The sequence below is a fragment of the Hakea prostrata genome, chromosome 9, assembly GCF_041222555.1.
Source record: "Hakea prostrata isolate BN-2017 chromosome 9, UWA_Hpros_2, whole genome shotgun sequence".
Taxonomy (NCBI): domain Eukaryota; kingdom Viridiplantae; phylum Streptophyta; class Magnoliopsida; order Proteales; family Proteaceae; genus Hakea; species Hakea prostrata.
In genome coordinates this window covers 19,395,035-19,412,434 of record NC_142608.1, presented here as the reverse complement: position 1 = coordinate 19,412,434, position 17,400 = coordinate 19,395,035, and the positions used below count along the sequence as shown (strand labels likewise).

General features: G+C 38.6%; 1 protein-coding gene across 1 annotated transcript; it reads right to left on the bottom strand.

Annotated features, from left to right (window-relative positions):
- Positions 1 to 14,760: 14,760 nt before the first annotated feature.
- On the bottom strand, positions 14,761 to 17,170 carry LOC149004937 (alpha-terpineol synthase, chloroplastic-like). Its single transcript, XM_089135746.1, has 7 exons — positions 16,952 to 17,170; positions 16,602 to 16,866; positions 16,152 to 16,524; positions 15,823 to 16,041; positions 15,587 to 15,725; positions 15,232 to 15,480; positions 14,761 to 15,152 (listed from the first exon to the last, which is right to left on the bottom strand). Exons 1-7 carry the CDS (start codon positions 17,168 to 17,170, stop codon positions 14,853 to 14,855), a joined length of 1,764 nt encoding a protein of 587 aa, XP_088991872.1. The 3' UTR covers positions 14,761 to 14,852.
- Positions 17,171 to 17,400: the final 230 nt, after the last annotated feature.

Below are 17,400 nucleotides of genomic sequence, written 5' to 3'. Positions count from 1 at the left end.
TTGCTAAAACCTATGCTCGTGGGAAAGTGCGCTTGTGGGGTGCTAGAGTAACTGCTAAAAAATTGTGGGCAAAGAGGTTATGCGTGAGGAACGTAATGCATCTCAATTTGAAGACTTAAGATCGAAAAATGAGAAATTGGAAGAAATTGTGTCGAAACAAGGAGAGGAAAATGAGAAATTAAAAGATGTTGTGTCGAAACAAGGAGAGAGCTATCTCAATGGAAGCACAAAGTACAAGAGCAAGGAGAAACCATAAACACAATGCGATCGAGCTACGAATGATGGGACGTTATTTCATGTCAATGCAGTCCACACAATCTACACGAGTCTACGACTCTACACAACCTCCAGATTCTATTGAGCCATATGCATAGGTATATTATCGATTTAAACCATAAACACTATAAAACAATTTTTTGATCACAATTTCTTGATGGTTTTCTTGAATCATAATTGTCATTTTAATAGCTTCAATCTGTGAGAGATTCCCTAGTTTTTCAATTGAAGAAGCCTACTGACTTGCATGCATATGCATAAATGGAATTGTTAATTTTCTTGTGTTCTAATTAATCTGTTAATTTTGGACAGTCAGAGGAGATTTTCACTGGAGCTGTAAGAGAGGTCAAGGAGGAAACTGGTGTAAGAATCCAGTGACCTTATATTGCTCTTCTCTACTTTATCTCTATTAAATATTTAATTGTTTTGATATATTACATCTGACATTCAAATTTTAATTGAGTTTTCCTTTGATTTTGATTGCATTTCTTTGTGGAGATGTAGATTGATACAGAATTTGTGGAAGTGATAGCTTTTAGGTAAGCTGTCCTTGTATTGTTCAATTCTGCATTCCTTAGACTTTATATTGCCCCTGCTTTTGTCCTTCTGTTACTGAACTTGCCAATTATTACCAGAAATAAAAAATTTAAAAAAAAAATGAAAAAGAAGGGAACTTGCCAAAGATTGTTCTCTCTCTCTCTGTGTAAGGGAGAGTTTAGCGAGCATGCTAAATTCTTGGCAGGTTAGATTCACATTACCAAAGTTTTTATTGGATGATAAAAGAGACCGACTTTAAATTTCTAGATAAAGAAAAGCGAGAAGTATGGTGAAAAAATGATAGCTTCCTATGTTCATTCAATGTCTAATTGGCCAAAATATAAGTCTCTCTCCAAGTTGTACTGATGATTATCAACTGGTATACTTAAGGAACTGATTACCGAGCCATAAGTAATCAATGTTAGCAACATGTAGATCATATTTCATGGTGCCTGCCTCAATCTTCAGTACCTAGCTTTAATTCTGATGGTGATTTTTCCTAATAATGTCTCTGATTATTTGTATATTCCTTTTATTTTTGAGACTGAAATATGTTCTTTTATTTCCACCTATTATATTCTTAAGGTTTTGAAGTGTAATATGTATTTTGAACTGTCAACATCGTTACATGGACTCTTATCTCTTGACTTCAGACATGCTCATGATGTGGCTTCATAAAATCCCTTTCTTCATATGCATGCTAAGGCCGTTATCAACTGAGATCAAAGTAGATGATCTTGAAATTCAAGCTGCCAAGGTAAATATCTTTTGGAACACTCAGTGACCCTTTCTGTCCTTACATCATCTAACCTTCTCCTGCTAGATATTTGCACGTGCTTGTTTATTATGATCCAATAAATGTTTCATATTTCCCATTCTCATGGATTCTATTTTATTATCCTTGCTTCTAGATCAAATTTCTTCCAGAGATTTTATTAGTTTTGGAGTCTTTCCAGATGAAATATTGCCTTTTCAATGTTTCTGTACATGTTTTTTGATATTACTTCCGAACTATAAGCATGACCATGGATTGAGCTGCATTTAATATTTCTGTCCTTAAAAGCAAAGCTCTAGTTTGGATTCCACTACGGAATGGTTTGTGAGACCTGTTAAATGTTACTCTCTGGAGCTTCTACATCAGAAGAATACATTGGTTCTTCAAAGGGTTATGCTTTTAATTCTTAATAAACCTACTATCTGTGAGGAACTCTTAAGAGTTGTAAATGAACTGACTGGCCGTTGACATTGTTTTCACCACACCGGCTGGACCTTCCTATCTCTCATCCAGAGCTCCTATCCACAACCTATAGAAAAAAAAAAGGGTAATTTTATAACGAAAATAAGAAAAAGAAAAGAAATACAGCAATTAGTACCTACCTTGCTCACCCGCAACAACAGTTGCCCCCAATACACCCTTCCTCACTGGTTCCTACTCATAATTGACAACAACTAAGTTATCAAAAACGAAATGTAGGGCGTCTAGATGCATCCAAATCAAGATCTTTAAGAAAAGCTTCATAACAATAGTTACATAGCAGCACTATCCTCTCCCAATGGGAGGCTCTGATGCACTGTGGATACTTTCGCTAAAGCTGCATCTACCTTCTTGAATTCCTCTGCTATAGAAACCTTTTTACTTGTTACTACTTTCTTCACTGCGTGAGCCTTCTTCTTCGGACGACCAGGTTTCCGACGAGGAGAACCTTCAGCCCGCACTGATATAGACGAAGACGAAAGTGGAAGAACTACTTTCAATTGCAAAGTTTCATCATTGGCCGAACTCTCCAGCTGGCCGAATTCTGATCTGCCCCACAATAGTCCAAATCATCCTCCGTAGTTCCTTCAATGGCTGAACTTCTAATAATATTTGCAACTTCAGGTCCCACCAATGAACACTCCAAAGAAGGGTTTCCAATTTGCATAGAACTCTTACCTGCAACAAGCACTTTTTGAAATTCAAAAGGAGTGGCCGAACCACTTTCGAGCTTATCTGTAGGTCCCACTAGTGAACTCCCCAAAGGAAGTTTACCAATTGGATTAAAACACTTTGCCGCATCTAAGGAATTTTGAATTTCAAAACTAGAGTCCACGGCCAAAGAAGCTGCTTCAAAATTATTCAAATTCTGTTGGGCCTCGCATGACCCCACTTGAAGCTCCAAACTAGAGTTCACGTCCAATGCAATTTCTTCCAATCTAATCGAATTTTGTTGCGTAGAAAAGTCTTCCACATAAACCGAATTCTGTTCCGTAGAAGAGTCTTCCACTCTAACCGAATTCAGCAGGGCCCCACAAGGCCTCTCATGAAGCTTTTCAAACCGTTCAAAAGAGCCAATATCCTTAGTGGCCGAATTAGGTGGAAGTTGGTTAGTCGTGGGACCAACAGAGGTAACTACGTTCTTTGAAAGATTACCAACCAACATCGAACTCTTGCCTTTATCTAAAATTTTTTGAAGTTGAAAAGGATCACTTTGAGAAAGAGAAAGATCAAGAGAAGAGTTCTCGCTAGACGCGATCACCACATCAGAGGGAACCAACCTTGTAGATTTGAAATTTGAATTGAAATTTGAAATTGAATTTGCTGCACCCTCATTGGATGAAATAGAGTCCTCCAAACCCGCCACCTCTAGAGCCACACGAATCTGATGTTGGAGTGAGCTTGGAGTCTGCACTCTCACACCGTCAGTAGGAATCCCATCCACAATAGGATTATCTGTTGGGAGGTTTTCTTTAGGAACGATAGAGGGTTGAACCTGCAAACCATCCACAGAATCGTTTGAAGCAAACCTACAATGAAGACCCAGGTGGCCTTCTCGATTACACCGTGAGCACCGCAGAATATCATCCTCAAAAATTACCTTCTGAAGAAAACTAAAAACTCGAAGAGTTCCTGGTTCAAGGCGCTCAATCTGAACCTCATTCACTCGAACAACATCGACCTCCAATTCAACCAAAATTCGAGCATAATGACCAATAGAACCAAGACGAGTTCGTCTATCAAGAGAAACAGGTCTCCCAACAGATTTTGCTATAGAAAGAAGCACTTTCTCATGCCAATACTCAAGAGGTAAATCGGGGAAGCGAACCCACACCAACTTACCTGCTGGTTGAGGAGAGTGGATATTAAAATCCGGCCTCCATCGTTGAAAACGAATGTATTGCTTTCCAACATTCCAAAAACCTCTGCGCCACACCTCAGTCATATCTGCCTCACTATGAAACTGAAAGATGATAAACCCTTTCCCCAATGAATGTAAGATCACCCCTTGAGACAATTTCCAAGCACCCCTAGCTAGCTCTCGCAATTCATCCATGGTAGTGATGCGAAAATTAGCTCGCCCAATCAACGAAAAACGGAACTGATTTCGTTGCAGCTCTTATTCTTGTTGCGGGATTACAATCCTGCGAAACTTACCCGCTTGTATAGGAGAAGGGAGGGAATCGATCTCAGGCAACAACAAACTCCCCACTACTCCCGCATAAGATTTATCCCCATTGGTAGGCACCTCTGGAGGCTTCAAACGCAGGAAGACCGATTCCCTAGGTACCTCCAAATTTCCTAGAGCTTCCCCCCTCTCCCCACAAAAAAAAAACTTTTTTCAAACCAAAAAAAAAAAAAAAATAATATTTTTTAAAAAAAAATAATGTGTTTTTGAGCCCTTTTATTTTTTTTTTTAAAAAATTTTAGGTGTTTCCCTCATTCTTTTGGGAGTTTTTTAGATGACTTTTACCTTAATAAGATAAAATATTTATGCCATCATGTAATGAGAACTTCCCCTGTCGGTTCATTTCAATTCTAGTTTCTGTTTTTCCAGTGTGGTTTAAATATGTACTTTCCATTATTTTGATGGACCTGCCCTGAATATGCAGGCTGAGAAAACTTTAAGTGCAAGAAAATGGCATGCTTTGCATTTACTCCGGAAGGTCGGCTAGATATCTCGAAGACACTCGGCGAGAATCCAACGTGGGGTAAGGCCACTTTTCTGGTTGGAAGCTTGTGTTGACTTGCTTTGAGTCATCTACACACGGATTAGTGGAATTTCATTATGCTTTCCTAACATTGTCTGTCCTCACAATAGTTTCTAAAATATACAAGTTTTACGGACAATCTGTTCCCCTGATATGTAGCTCCTATTTGTACAAGTCTTCGACTAGTATATACATAATTGAATCATGAGAACTAGTTTTATTTCTTACATCCTTAAAAGGCCGAGATTTGGTTATTCTATTATGCTTCCACTTTTTCTGCACTTTGTTGCCTTGTTGTCTTGTCCCTTTTGAACCAATGATGAAATGTGGCAAAGAGACCGGAGGTGACATGGTAATATTGAATTGGTTACAACTTTGGATCGGAAAATGAAATCATCTGATTTTTCCTTGTGTGTTTCAGGTATAGAAAATGAATCCAATTTGCTTCTCTAGAAACTTGAATTCATGCAGAAGTGAATGAGAAAGCTGATCTGTCAAGCCAGAGGGTATGAATTTGATGTAATTGATATCCAAGTTCGTGGAGGCACTTAGCACTGGCATTAGCCTTTACATCATTTTCAAACAAAGTTTTGTAAAAATACTAATAGGGGAAGTATATGGACTTCATATAGTATGTTACCATTATGACTAGCATTGGATTAGAAACCCCGACATGCGCCAGTACTCATTGCCAATGGTTGTGGTGAGAGAGTGTTGACTTAACCCCCAGCCATGGTTTGAGAGCCAGTGTGGACTTACCCCTTTGCCCAGGATCCCTACAAAGGTAATCAGTCCTTGCCAGATCAGAGAGACTAGACCTACCCAGAGGAGGGCTGGTGTATATCTTAAAGCATGTCAGCTATTAGAGACTTGCATAGTTAGATCTTAGTAGCATTCATATTTCTGCATACCATTCATATCATTTCATATATGCATTCGTGGATTGTATTGACATATATATGAGAATTGTCTGTTCCTTACTGAGTTCGTTAGAACTCACTCCTTTCATTGTATACGTTATATGAGTTGTACAGATGGTGGCTCAACGTCAGAAGTTGGAGATGATTCATATGAAAGAGCTTTCTCGTATGAAGCTGATATGAGATAGATAGTGGTACATGCACTTGCAGAGCATGGAGCCTCCTGAAGATGCTTGTGTGCACTTTTAGCACCCATTGATGGCCGACGGAGGCAGATTTCCAGGATTTTGATGATCGTGTGGAGAAAGATTGGAGGACATCTTTACTTGCTAATTTAGAAAACTAGTTTTTAGATTTAGAAAAGAAAACCAAAGAGAAGACTATTTAGTTTATTTATTTTGCTTCCGCTGAACTCGATATTACATTTGATTCTTGATTCTTTCCTTTGGCTATTTCTTGGATATTTATTTGAGTATTTGGACTCTTGTAACCTTTTTATTAATTATTGCTCTATTCTTGCTCTTGATTACATGTATTTGTATTTATTATTATTGATAGACTAAAACCGTGGATCCTGTGACGGATCGCACCCACGAGTTGTCGGGTGGGTAACTGAGGTCGGCGGGCGGGGTGTGACATTACATCCCTCCCCCCTTAAAAGAAATTTCGTCCCCGAAATTACAACGTACTTGTAAGTCCAAAACGATGGGGGTACTTGGTCCACATCTCCTCTTCTTTTTCCCAAGATGCTTCCTCAAATGAATGATTCTTCCATCTGATCTTCACCAAAGGTATAGTCTGGTTCCTGAACTGCTTATCCTTCCGATCCAAAATTTCAGCCGGTTCTTCATCATACGTCAAATCCGCACTCAAACCTTCAAGTTCATGCTGGAGCAAGCTGCTCTGCACTTGCTAAGCACTGCCTTAGCATAGATACATGGAAAACATCATGCACACCAACAAGAGACGGAGGCGAGCCAATCGGCAAGCTACTGGTCCAACCTTTTCAATTATGTCAAATGGACCAATATACCTAGGGCTGAGCTTTCCTTTAATATTGAAACGCATGACTCCCTTCATCGGCGAAATCTTCAAGAACGCACGCTCACCAACTTGAAATTCCAGATTTGATCTTCTTTTATCTGCATAAGACTTTTGTCGAGACTGGGCAATTTTGATCCTTTCTCTAATCATATCCACCATAGTACCGGTGGTTTCAATTAGATCAGGGCCAAGAACACGCCTTTCCCCAACTTCATCCCAATATAGAGGAGTTCTACAAGTCTTTCCATACAAAGCTTTAAACGGGGCCATTCCAATAGTAGACTGATAACTGTTATTATAAGCAAATTCCACCAAAGCTAGGTGGTCATCCCAGTTACCACTCATATCAATGATGCACACTCGAAGCATATCTTCCAAAATTTGTATGGTCCTTTCCGATTGTCCATCGGTCTGTGGATGATGAGCATTACTCAAATTCAGTTGAGTACCCAGGGCTTTTTGCAGACTATTCCAAAAACGCAAGGTGAACCTTGGATCTCTATCCGACACAATACTAACAAGAACACCATGTAGTCTCACCACATTATCAACATAGAGTCGGGCCAACTTATCCATAGTATAGGTGATCTTCATCGGAATGAAGTGAGCCGATTTGGTCAGTCGATCCACTACCACCCACATTGAGTCATTCCCTTTGCTAGTTTGGGGTAGACCTGTGACAAAATCCATTGCAATGTCCTCCTACTTCCAACTAGGCAAGGGAAGAGGTTGTAGAAGGCCAAACAAAGGCTGTCGAACAACGTTCACACGTTGACAAGTCCCACACTTAGCAATGAAGTCTTCCACATCATTTTTCATGTTGGACCACCAAAAATACCCTTTCATATCCTGGTACATCTTTACACTTCTGAGATGGATAGTAAAGATGGACTGATGAGCATCAGTCAAGATTTCATTTATGAGGTCTTCCACAGCAGGAACACAAACTCTATCTCTGAAAACAAGAGCACCATCAAAGGCTAGGGAGAAATCTTCCACTTCCTTAGTCTTTGAAGTAATCAAGTCAATCTTCTTCTTCAATTCTGGATCAGTCAACTGCAGAGCAACAATTCGGTCTCTCAAACTCGGTCGAACTGACACAGCTGCCAAAATAGCAACGGAATCTTCTGACACAAACTCAAGTCCAAATCTGACAATAGAGAACAATAAGGGCTTACTAAGAGATGCTAGATCTACACTTTCTCGATTTCTCTTTCTACTCAAAGCATCAGCAACCACATTAGCTTTTCCTGGATGATATTGAATATCACAATCATAGTCCTTCACCAGTTCTAGCTATCTTCGCTATCTCATATTCAACTCCTTCTGAGTAAAGAAATACTTGAGACTCTTGTGGTCAGTGAAAATAGATATCTTTTCACCATACATATAGTGACGCCAGATCTTCAAAGCAAAAACCCACGACTACCAACTCCAAGTCATGAGTAGGATAATTATGCTCGTAGTTCTTCAACCGCCTAGAAGCATAAGCTACAACCTTCCCATGCTACATTAAAATGCAACCCAAACCAACTTTAGAGGCATCGGTATACACTGTCAAACCTCGAGAGTCATCTGGTATTGTCAACACCGGAGCGTTAGTCAACCTTTTCTTGAGTTCTTGAAAATTCTCTTCACAGGCTTCGTTCCACTCAAACTTGATTCCTTTCTTGGTAAGCTTTGTCATAGGGGCTGATAGTCTAGAGAAATTCTCAATAAAGTGCCTATAATATCCAGCCATACCAAAAAAACTTCGAATCTCAGTGGTTGACTTGGGTCAGTCCCAATCAGCTACAGCTTGAACCTTCGCAAGTTCAACTTTAATACCATCAGCAGAAACAATGTGACCTAAAAACATAACTTTGGGTAACAAAAAGTCACATTTTCTAAACTTGGCAAGCAACTTCTTCTCTCTCAAACGTTGTAAGGCAAAACTCAAGTGCTCAACATGCTCTTCCTCACTCTTTGAATAAATCAGAATGTTGTCAATGAACACAATGATAAATTTGTCCAAGACATCCTGAAATACTTGGTTCATCAGATCCATGAATGTTGCCGGTGCATTAGTAAGACCAAGAGGCATGACTCGAAATTCGTAATGCCTACATCTAGTCCTAAATGCAGTCCTACAGATATCATTAGCCTTCACTCTCAACTGATGATACCTAGATCTTAGATCGATCTTTGAGAAAATAGCAGCACCTTTCAACTGATCAAACAAGTCATCGATCCTAGAAAGAGGATATTTATTCTTGATTGTCAACTTGTTCAATTCCCGATAGTCTATGCACTTCCGCATACTACCCGTCCAAACAACCTTGGATTGGGTAAACCCTTTGCTTGTTAAATCATTCAACTGGGTCTGAAGTTCTTTCAACTCAATCGGAGCCACAATCTTCTTACTCAACTTCCCTTGATTTTCTTGATACTCAAACGGACTATCATCCTTAGGATGAAACAGTACTTTTCTTTTAGAACAAACGATAACTGCGCCATACTTAGAAAACCAATCCATTCCAAGTATCACATCAAAATCAGACATATCCAACTTGATCAACCGGGCTTCCAAGATTCTACCAGCAATAACTATTGGACAAGACTCAACCACTTCATCTGATCTAACAACAAATCTGGTAGGAGTACTAATAACTAATTCAGTTTCCAACTTCGCAAGTGTAACAGAAATATGACTCACAAATGAAGATGCAATGAATGAATGAGATGTACCAGTATCAAATAATACTAAAGCAGGTAGATGATGCTTTGGAATAATACCTGTCACCACATCGTGATATGTCTCAGATTCTGAACCAATAACACTGAACACTTTCCCAGAAGGAACATTCGAGGTAGACTTCAAAGTTGACATCTGAGGATTCGGCTTCTAAGTGCAGTTACGGGAATAATGACCCGCCTTCCCACAGTTAAAGCAAGTCAAGTCCCTACTACCAATAGGAGCTGCTGAAAAAGGAAATGCAGGTCTTTGGTTTTCATCACTTGATGGGGGTTAGCATAAATCGGTCTTATACCATGACTACCTGCAACAGGACGCACCGGTCCACTACTAGAACCATAGCTCGAGTTAGAACTAAAACTGGACTAGCACCTCTAGGCTGAAATGAAGGTGTAGAATAAGGAGCAGGCCTAGAGAATCTCCTGTTATGGTCCACCAAATGGTTCCGGTTCGCAACAGAACGCTGGAGCTAATAATTCTCTCTCTCATTATTCTCCACTTTCTTCGCATTCTGAACCATCTTATCATAGTCCACAATTGGATGAATCACCAGATAACTCTTTAGAGACGGCCTCAAACCTTTGAAGAATTTCTTTGCCTTTTCATTTTCACCTTTAGATGCTGCAGGGGCAAAGAAGAACAACTCTTCAAACTTCTTTTGGTACTCCAGAATAGTACTAGGTCCCTATGTGAGTGCCATGAATTCAGCTTCCTTATCATCTCTCACATACTCATAAAAGTAATTCTTGCAAAAGGCTTTGTTGAAAAATTCTCAAGTAAGAACCGGGTGCGAAGCTTCCAAAATAGGTCTAGTCGCATTCCACCACGCATCAACTTCATGCTACAATCTCTGTTTTACACACAAAATCTTCTGAGCTTCATTGCAACGAAAGTTGTGAAAAGATTTTTCCATCTCTTGGATCCACTTGTTAGGAAACAAGGTATTCGACGAGATACCAGTGAAAGCAGGGATCTGGAGCTTCAAGAAATGCTCCATCAATCTCACATGAGGACCAGGGGCAAAACCGTCCACAAAGGCACCACCGTAGAAGTACCAGCTCCAAAAGGATTAAGAGCTGCTTGGGTATTCTGCTGAGTAGTCACAAAACCTTGCATCATAGTAGTGAACTGGTTCTGTTGTTGATGCAACATGTTTCCCAGAATGTTCATCACATCCTGTATAGAGACTACTTTGGTAGCTTCTAACTCACGATCCCACCGAAAAATGAGATGATGCCTGTTACTATCAATAGGAGCCATCAGTGTGGTCCACACTAGTGTACTGGTCGCACCACTGGTCATAATCTTCTCCAATGATATTTGTAGCTGCATCATATAGGGAAGGGTCCTCCGTACTGGAGCATGGGATCTCTTTCATTCCTACAAGGTCATTTAAAAACATGTCCCCCAAAGGGTGAGATCAAAAGAACTCAGCAAGTAGTTCAATCACAATAAACATCTACAAACAATCCAAAGCAGACATGATGCAATGATATGAGACAATGAAAGCAAGTATGTCTCTAACTCTACATATGCTGGTCTCTATTGGTAGACACGCATTAAGATAAATCACCATACTCCTCTGGGTAGGTCTCAAATCACTCTTCCCCCAACCTTCCTGGTCTTTTGGAATCTCCGTGGTAATTGGGTCAAGGCATCCTTCCTGGATATTCCATAGCTAGGGTTTAGGTCAACACTATTGCTCACCACCATTGGTATGAGTATTGGTGCATGTCAAGGTTAAACTTAGCCCAATGCAAGTCATCTACTGAATCACATCCACTTTAGGGTCGGATACGTCCATTCCTCGCTTCCCGCAATCTTTTCCAGTACCTTTCCCCTTAGAGTCATCATCTCCTTCTTGGTTATGTAGACTCTTAACCCTATTGGTCATCCACACATAATAAACGGGAAACTCTCGTGTCCCCTCATGCTTCTCGCCTTCTTGGGTGCCCACGAGCCCAAGTCTTTTACATGCAACCCTACCAATGAATGGCCCCCACAATGTGATTTATGTCCTCTCATAGGTTGGTTACCAGTCTTGAGCGCCCACAAATCCCCATTGTTGCCACGGGTCACTCGGTCTCAATTCCCCTTCCGATAGGGTCAGATATGACAGGGTTTTCCTAGCCAAACAGTTCTAGACCAATCCAAGGTATGTCAACTAGTTGTTAAGGAAAGCACCAAGGGGCACCATAAGAATGGTCCCATACCTCCTCCACTGGTGTCCAATAACAGAAACGCCAAAAGGGCATTCCTCATTCCACAACCACAACCTAGGCAATCACATCACATCATGATTCCATACATATCACAACCAAGTCCAATTCACAATTCCATCATTCATAATTAATTCTAGTATGTAAATCGCATCATGAATATCCTACTGTAATTACATAACTAAAACAATATAGAAAAGAATACTAAACAGTAGCCATCATAAGTAAACAAGATCTAACAAAGCATAGAATGTAAATTGTCAATTGTGAATGAACGTACTCACGTTGTATCCAACTTCGTAACCTTCAAGTAAGAGATCAGAGAGCAAGTCCAAAATCACCCAAACAATCCTAAACAAACATGTATAGAACATAAGGAACAAGCTCTAATGATCAGAGACAAAACAGAGGCAAAATAGCGGTAAGTTGCTGTCAGCAACACCCTTGGTCAATGGCCTTGGTTGATGGTATCGACAAGAGGATCGACCAAGGCTACTGTGTACGAACAGTAACTTCCAAATTTCATTGGAAACTCTTCGAAACACATCGGAACACTCCGAAATTAATAGGAAAATAATTCTAGAATAATATATAGAGAGTATCTATGATGGTCTAGACATCAAACAAAGTCACTAGAATAGAAATCTAATAAATCACCTAATAGGCTTAAACTGTGGATATTCATAGAAAGGCTAAATGAATGGGGATTCATTCTAAGGATAGTAGATCATGCATAGAAAATAACTTAGGAACAGATCTAACACTAGATTAGAAACCAAAAACTACAGTAAGAGTAAATCATGGTCTCATGCTAGATCAAAATATAAAGGGATAATTACTATTGCCCCCTTGTACTCTGATTTTATTACTACTTTATCCCCTGTACTTTTTAAAATTTCTAATTCAACCTTTAACTTTGTCTAAAATTACTAATGCCTCCGTACCGTTAAGCTCCATTAGTTTACTAATGATGTGGCATCTATATATTTTTTTCAAAATCCCAAAAATAACCCTATAGTTATCTCTTTATTTATTTACTCTTTTGTCAAATTACAATACTACCCTTAATTAACTAGAGGAAAAAATTAACTTTTCTTTTTATAAAAAGAAATCACCGACTAAAGGAAATATTTGATTTTTCTTCTCTAAAAAGAAATTGCCGAATAAAGGAAATATGTGATTAAATAAAACTTAAAATATAAACTTAAATATCATAAAATATTAAATGCAATTCAAAAGTGGAAATTGAAAATCACCTAATATGCTGACCACTATACATGTTATCAAATTTCCTATCAATTAGCATCTTATATGCTAATTTGTTTGTAAAACTTCCATCATTATGATTGTGAAAAAAATTAAATAGAACATTAGGGTTTCAACAACCATAAGTGTGTGGTCCCACCAAAGCCAAAATCGAATCTAAAATTTTTTTAAGGATATAATTGACATTCAACGTATTTTTTTATAAATGAGGATAATGTCATATTTTAATTTCTTAATTTTAATGAAGGGCAAAATAGACATTTTACATATTTGATGTTAATAGCCACTTAACACCATTAGAAGTGAGGGGGCAATAGTAATTTCATAAAGAAAGAGGTTCGATTAGTAATAAAACCAAATTACAAGGGGGCAATAGTAATTATCCCAAATATAAAATAACACCTGGCTTCAAGGAAAACATAGAGTGAATGGGGATTCACTCTAAGACTAAGAAGATCAGAGGTTAGGTCAGTGTAATACCTTCCTCAATCAAACAAACAAACAGAAGTAGTAGAAAGAATAGATTAATGAAGTATAAGATTGAATACTAACTTTGTAGAAGAAGATCAATGGAGGAACCTTGCTTGGATGCTTGGAATCAACCTTGGGCATGAAGAGGAGGCTCTAGGGTTCTTCTCACGTTCTCCAAAAGTTAAGAGGCAAAGTGTTTAGGTTTAGTCCGAAGTTACATATAGATAGGGATCCAAAACCTAAAACTTCCAAAATTAGAATAATTCTGTTCGAGGCTGCTTTGGTCAATGGGATTGACCAAGGAGGATCGACCAAAGGGTTTTCCCTTTGAAAGTTGCTGAATTTTGAATCTCAAAGGCAAAAAACAACACTTGGGTCCTCAACCAACTTAAGGAAGGGTCTTCCCAAACTTTCTTGGACCTTCCAAAAATATCAACACTATACTCAAGGTCCAACTTCCAAGTCAACTTCATTCAAGTCTCCTCTTCTTCCAAAACAATCAAGGTCTTCGGATCTATACTATGGATTTTCAGACAAGGATTTGGTGGGATTTCATAGAAACTCTTATTAAGGAATTAAAATTGAGGGAAAATATTATAAATAGAGGGATGGAATACGAAACTAAAGACTGAGAAAATTCGTATACTCTCCTTTGCTCTCTCTGTGATTTATTTTTGAAAGAAGTTAATCCTGAACCTCCATCACTGTGGTTCGCCAATTTAAAAGCATTGAAATAACCTGAGAACGGGAATGCAAAGGAACGAGAACGAAAAGAGGAACCTCCTGTGTCTAAATCCATTGCATCCAAGATCTTTGAGTTATATGATCTTCAGCTCATCGTTGCACTAATTTTTAATTAACAACTAGGACTCTTGAGTTTGTCATCACATGAGTCCTCTTTTACAAAGTTACTACGCTTATGTGTCATAGATTACATGTAGAATTCTGAATTTGAATTATACAACATCTTTTGTTCAAATTACTTCCCCTATGGCTAATGTGGTTGTTGCCCCTTCTCATTCTAGCCCTAATATGGATCCTTCACACATTCATTTCAAGGCCGGAGTAGGAAAAATAATCGAGAAGGAAGCTTTTATCTAATAAAGGATTGAAATCCTTCGCCCCTAGGAGATTCGAACTCTTGACGTCTTGCTCATAGGTGTTGGTTTTCACCAGTTGAGTCAACCCCTTGAGTCAAACTCTTAAATTTGATGTCATCGCCTATGTATTCGTGGTTGATTTCAGATTTGTATAAAAAGCTTTTTGTTTTTTTCTCTCGAAACACTAGTTTAATGTATTACATATGTTGGTAAACATACATCCATGAATATGGTTTAGATATCAAGAATAGAAAACAATGTTACATATTCAATTCATACAAAACTAAAAGTAAACCATCATCAACATGATTTTAGTGATTTAAAATGCTCCAATTGCAATGGATTTTACTATTAAGGACAATATATTATCTTTGCTTTTGCTACTCTCAATGCCAAGTCCATCTCCATACTGGTATACACAGAGCGATGCTCGTGCAAGATTTAGACAGAATTGAACAAACTGATTGGAGACAGGAGAGCTGCTGATAGATTTGTTCATCAATTTCCATATCTTCATGATCTTGTCTCTAATGTATTCATGGGCAACCTTCTCAGTAACCTTATGTTCATGCATGTAACAATGGATTGAAGATGAAACATCTCCTCTCTCTAGCTCAGCCTGCATTGAAAATTTTCCGTTTAAGGTTCAGTGATGTGTCAACAAAGAAAAGAAATACAAGGAAGAGTTAGCTGCTTACCGATGAAGTGGCAAGATCATTGGAAAGCCTACAGATCATGGAAGGACCAAATATTAGGTCTGGATTACTCCCTAGGTACTCAAGAACTTCTGGATTAATCTCTTGTCTTGAAGCAAAAAATGCATGGACAAGAAATACTGCTCCAGAAGATGAAACCCATCCATTCTTCAAGTACTCTTCAGTCGATGGGGTTCTTCTAGTCTGGTACCACTTGGCCTCAACCAACATTGCCTTAATGAAATCTGCCCACTGAGACATAAGGAAAGAAAAAAGCTGAAATTTAGTAAATTGATGACTACAAGTTTTGGGTTGAAGGTTAGTTTTGGTTTAACAATGACATAATATATATATGTACCGTTTTCTTCAAGTATGGTAGGATATCACAATCCTTTTCTTTGAGAATTTCATAGGCCATTTCATTAGTGGTATTGTAGAGAGCCAAGAAAGAAATCTTCATGTAGTTTGGAAGTTCTTTCATTGCTGTTATATCCCACCTGAGACAAAATAAATAGAAACTATCAGCATTAGTTGCAATTCACTCCAAAATGTTTGTTACTCATAAATAGAAAATTTTGAAAAATAGATACTAGCCTCTCAACTGCATTAGTGAAGAGTTCAAGTTCTTTGATGGAGCCATAGGCATCATATATATCATCAATTATTAAAACAAAATTCATGACTTTCGTAAGCCAGTTTCTGCAACGCTCATATTGAGGCTCGTAGGTAATCCCTATGCTAAACAAGAAACTCTCCACAAGCCGGTCCCTTGCGAAGTTCAATTTTGTCCTTAGACCAAGATTTTGCCACCATCTAAATAGCAAATGATTCAATTAGTGGATGTCCTATTAGTGAATGAAAATAGACAATAAAATTTAGTAAAATTTTATTCAAAATATTATACTGCCTTGTCTTCCTCATACCTTGATGCAATTCCAAGATCTCTCTGATGTACTGCTTGCACCCTGTTGAAATCCAGCTTGGCCAATTCAACAATAATTGGATTCATGTCCTCTTGTCCCTGGTATTCATCAATATACCACCTTGTCTCTGCCCTAAGCATCCTCCAGTGCAGTGGAACTTCCAAGGAATGCTTCACTTGGGCCTCTAGATTTGAGTCTTTGTAATCCTTTATCTCTTCAAGATGTCTTCTGGTGAAGTCTCTAGCTTCATCCAAGATGCCCTCATCTTCAGTACCCAGGTATGAAGCTTCATAAAGGCTCAGCATTCCCATACTGTCATCACAAAGGTACTCATGAAATTTTCCTTTTCCATCCACGAATCTACCAAACACATCTGCAATCATGAAGTCTGGTTACATATGATCCAATTAATCAAGAACACACAAACCAACCCTTGACACTACTAGGTACCTTGGGAGACCAAATACCCATGTTGCCTGAGGAGCCTAAATTGAAGGGCTGTTGAGTATAAATCATCCTTGATAAACTCTTCTGTATTACTGTTATTGTATATGGCTCGCAAGATTCGGTCTATCTCTTCATTGAAAAGGTGTCCCAAGCCCAGCCTTTGCAAGACATCGATCAGCTTGAGCTGAGCCAATGGTTCAACCTCCTTATCGAGCATAACCTTGACATCTTCTGTAAGTTCCTTGTATCTTGGACTGAAGGAGTCATCCTACACAAATAAAATCAAGAAAAACCAACATGAACAAACTACGAGAACTGAATAATGTCTTCTGCAATTATAGATAATCAATTACCTCGTAACCACTACGTAAGGACTCCACAAAATCATGGTCCCAAATGGTAGGTTGGTAGACAATTGATGGCTTGCTATCTGCTTGGGATTGGATACTAGCATTAGCAGTAGGTTTGATCTGCAAATTCCGTCTTACATTGCATGGAGCTCTTAATACGATTGATCGAGTAGGAAACTTCGAAACGAAGGGAGGGTTCGAAGCATGAAGTAGAAGAGCCATTTCCTTAATATTCTTCTCTTATGCTGTAGTCGTTGTGCCCAATGCTTTTTTTATATAGTTGCTCACTACTCTTCCAGTCTCTGGTCTTTTTTTTTTTTTTTTTTTCATCTCTCCACGTAACTAATATTGTACCTTGTTCTACCAAAAAAAAAAAAAAAAAAAAAATATTATCCTCGTTCCTTTTAACAAAACCCACATGAAATAAACGATGAAGGAGTGCCTCATGGTTT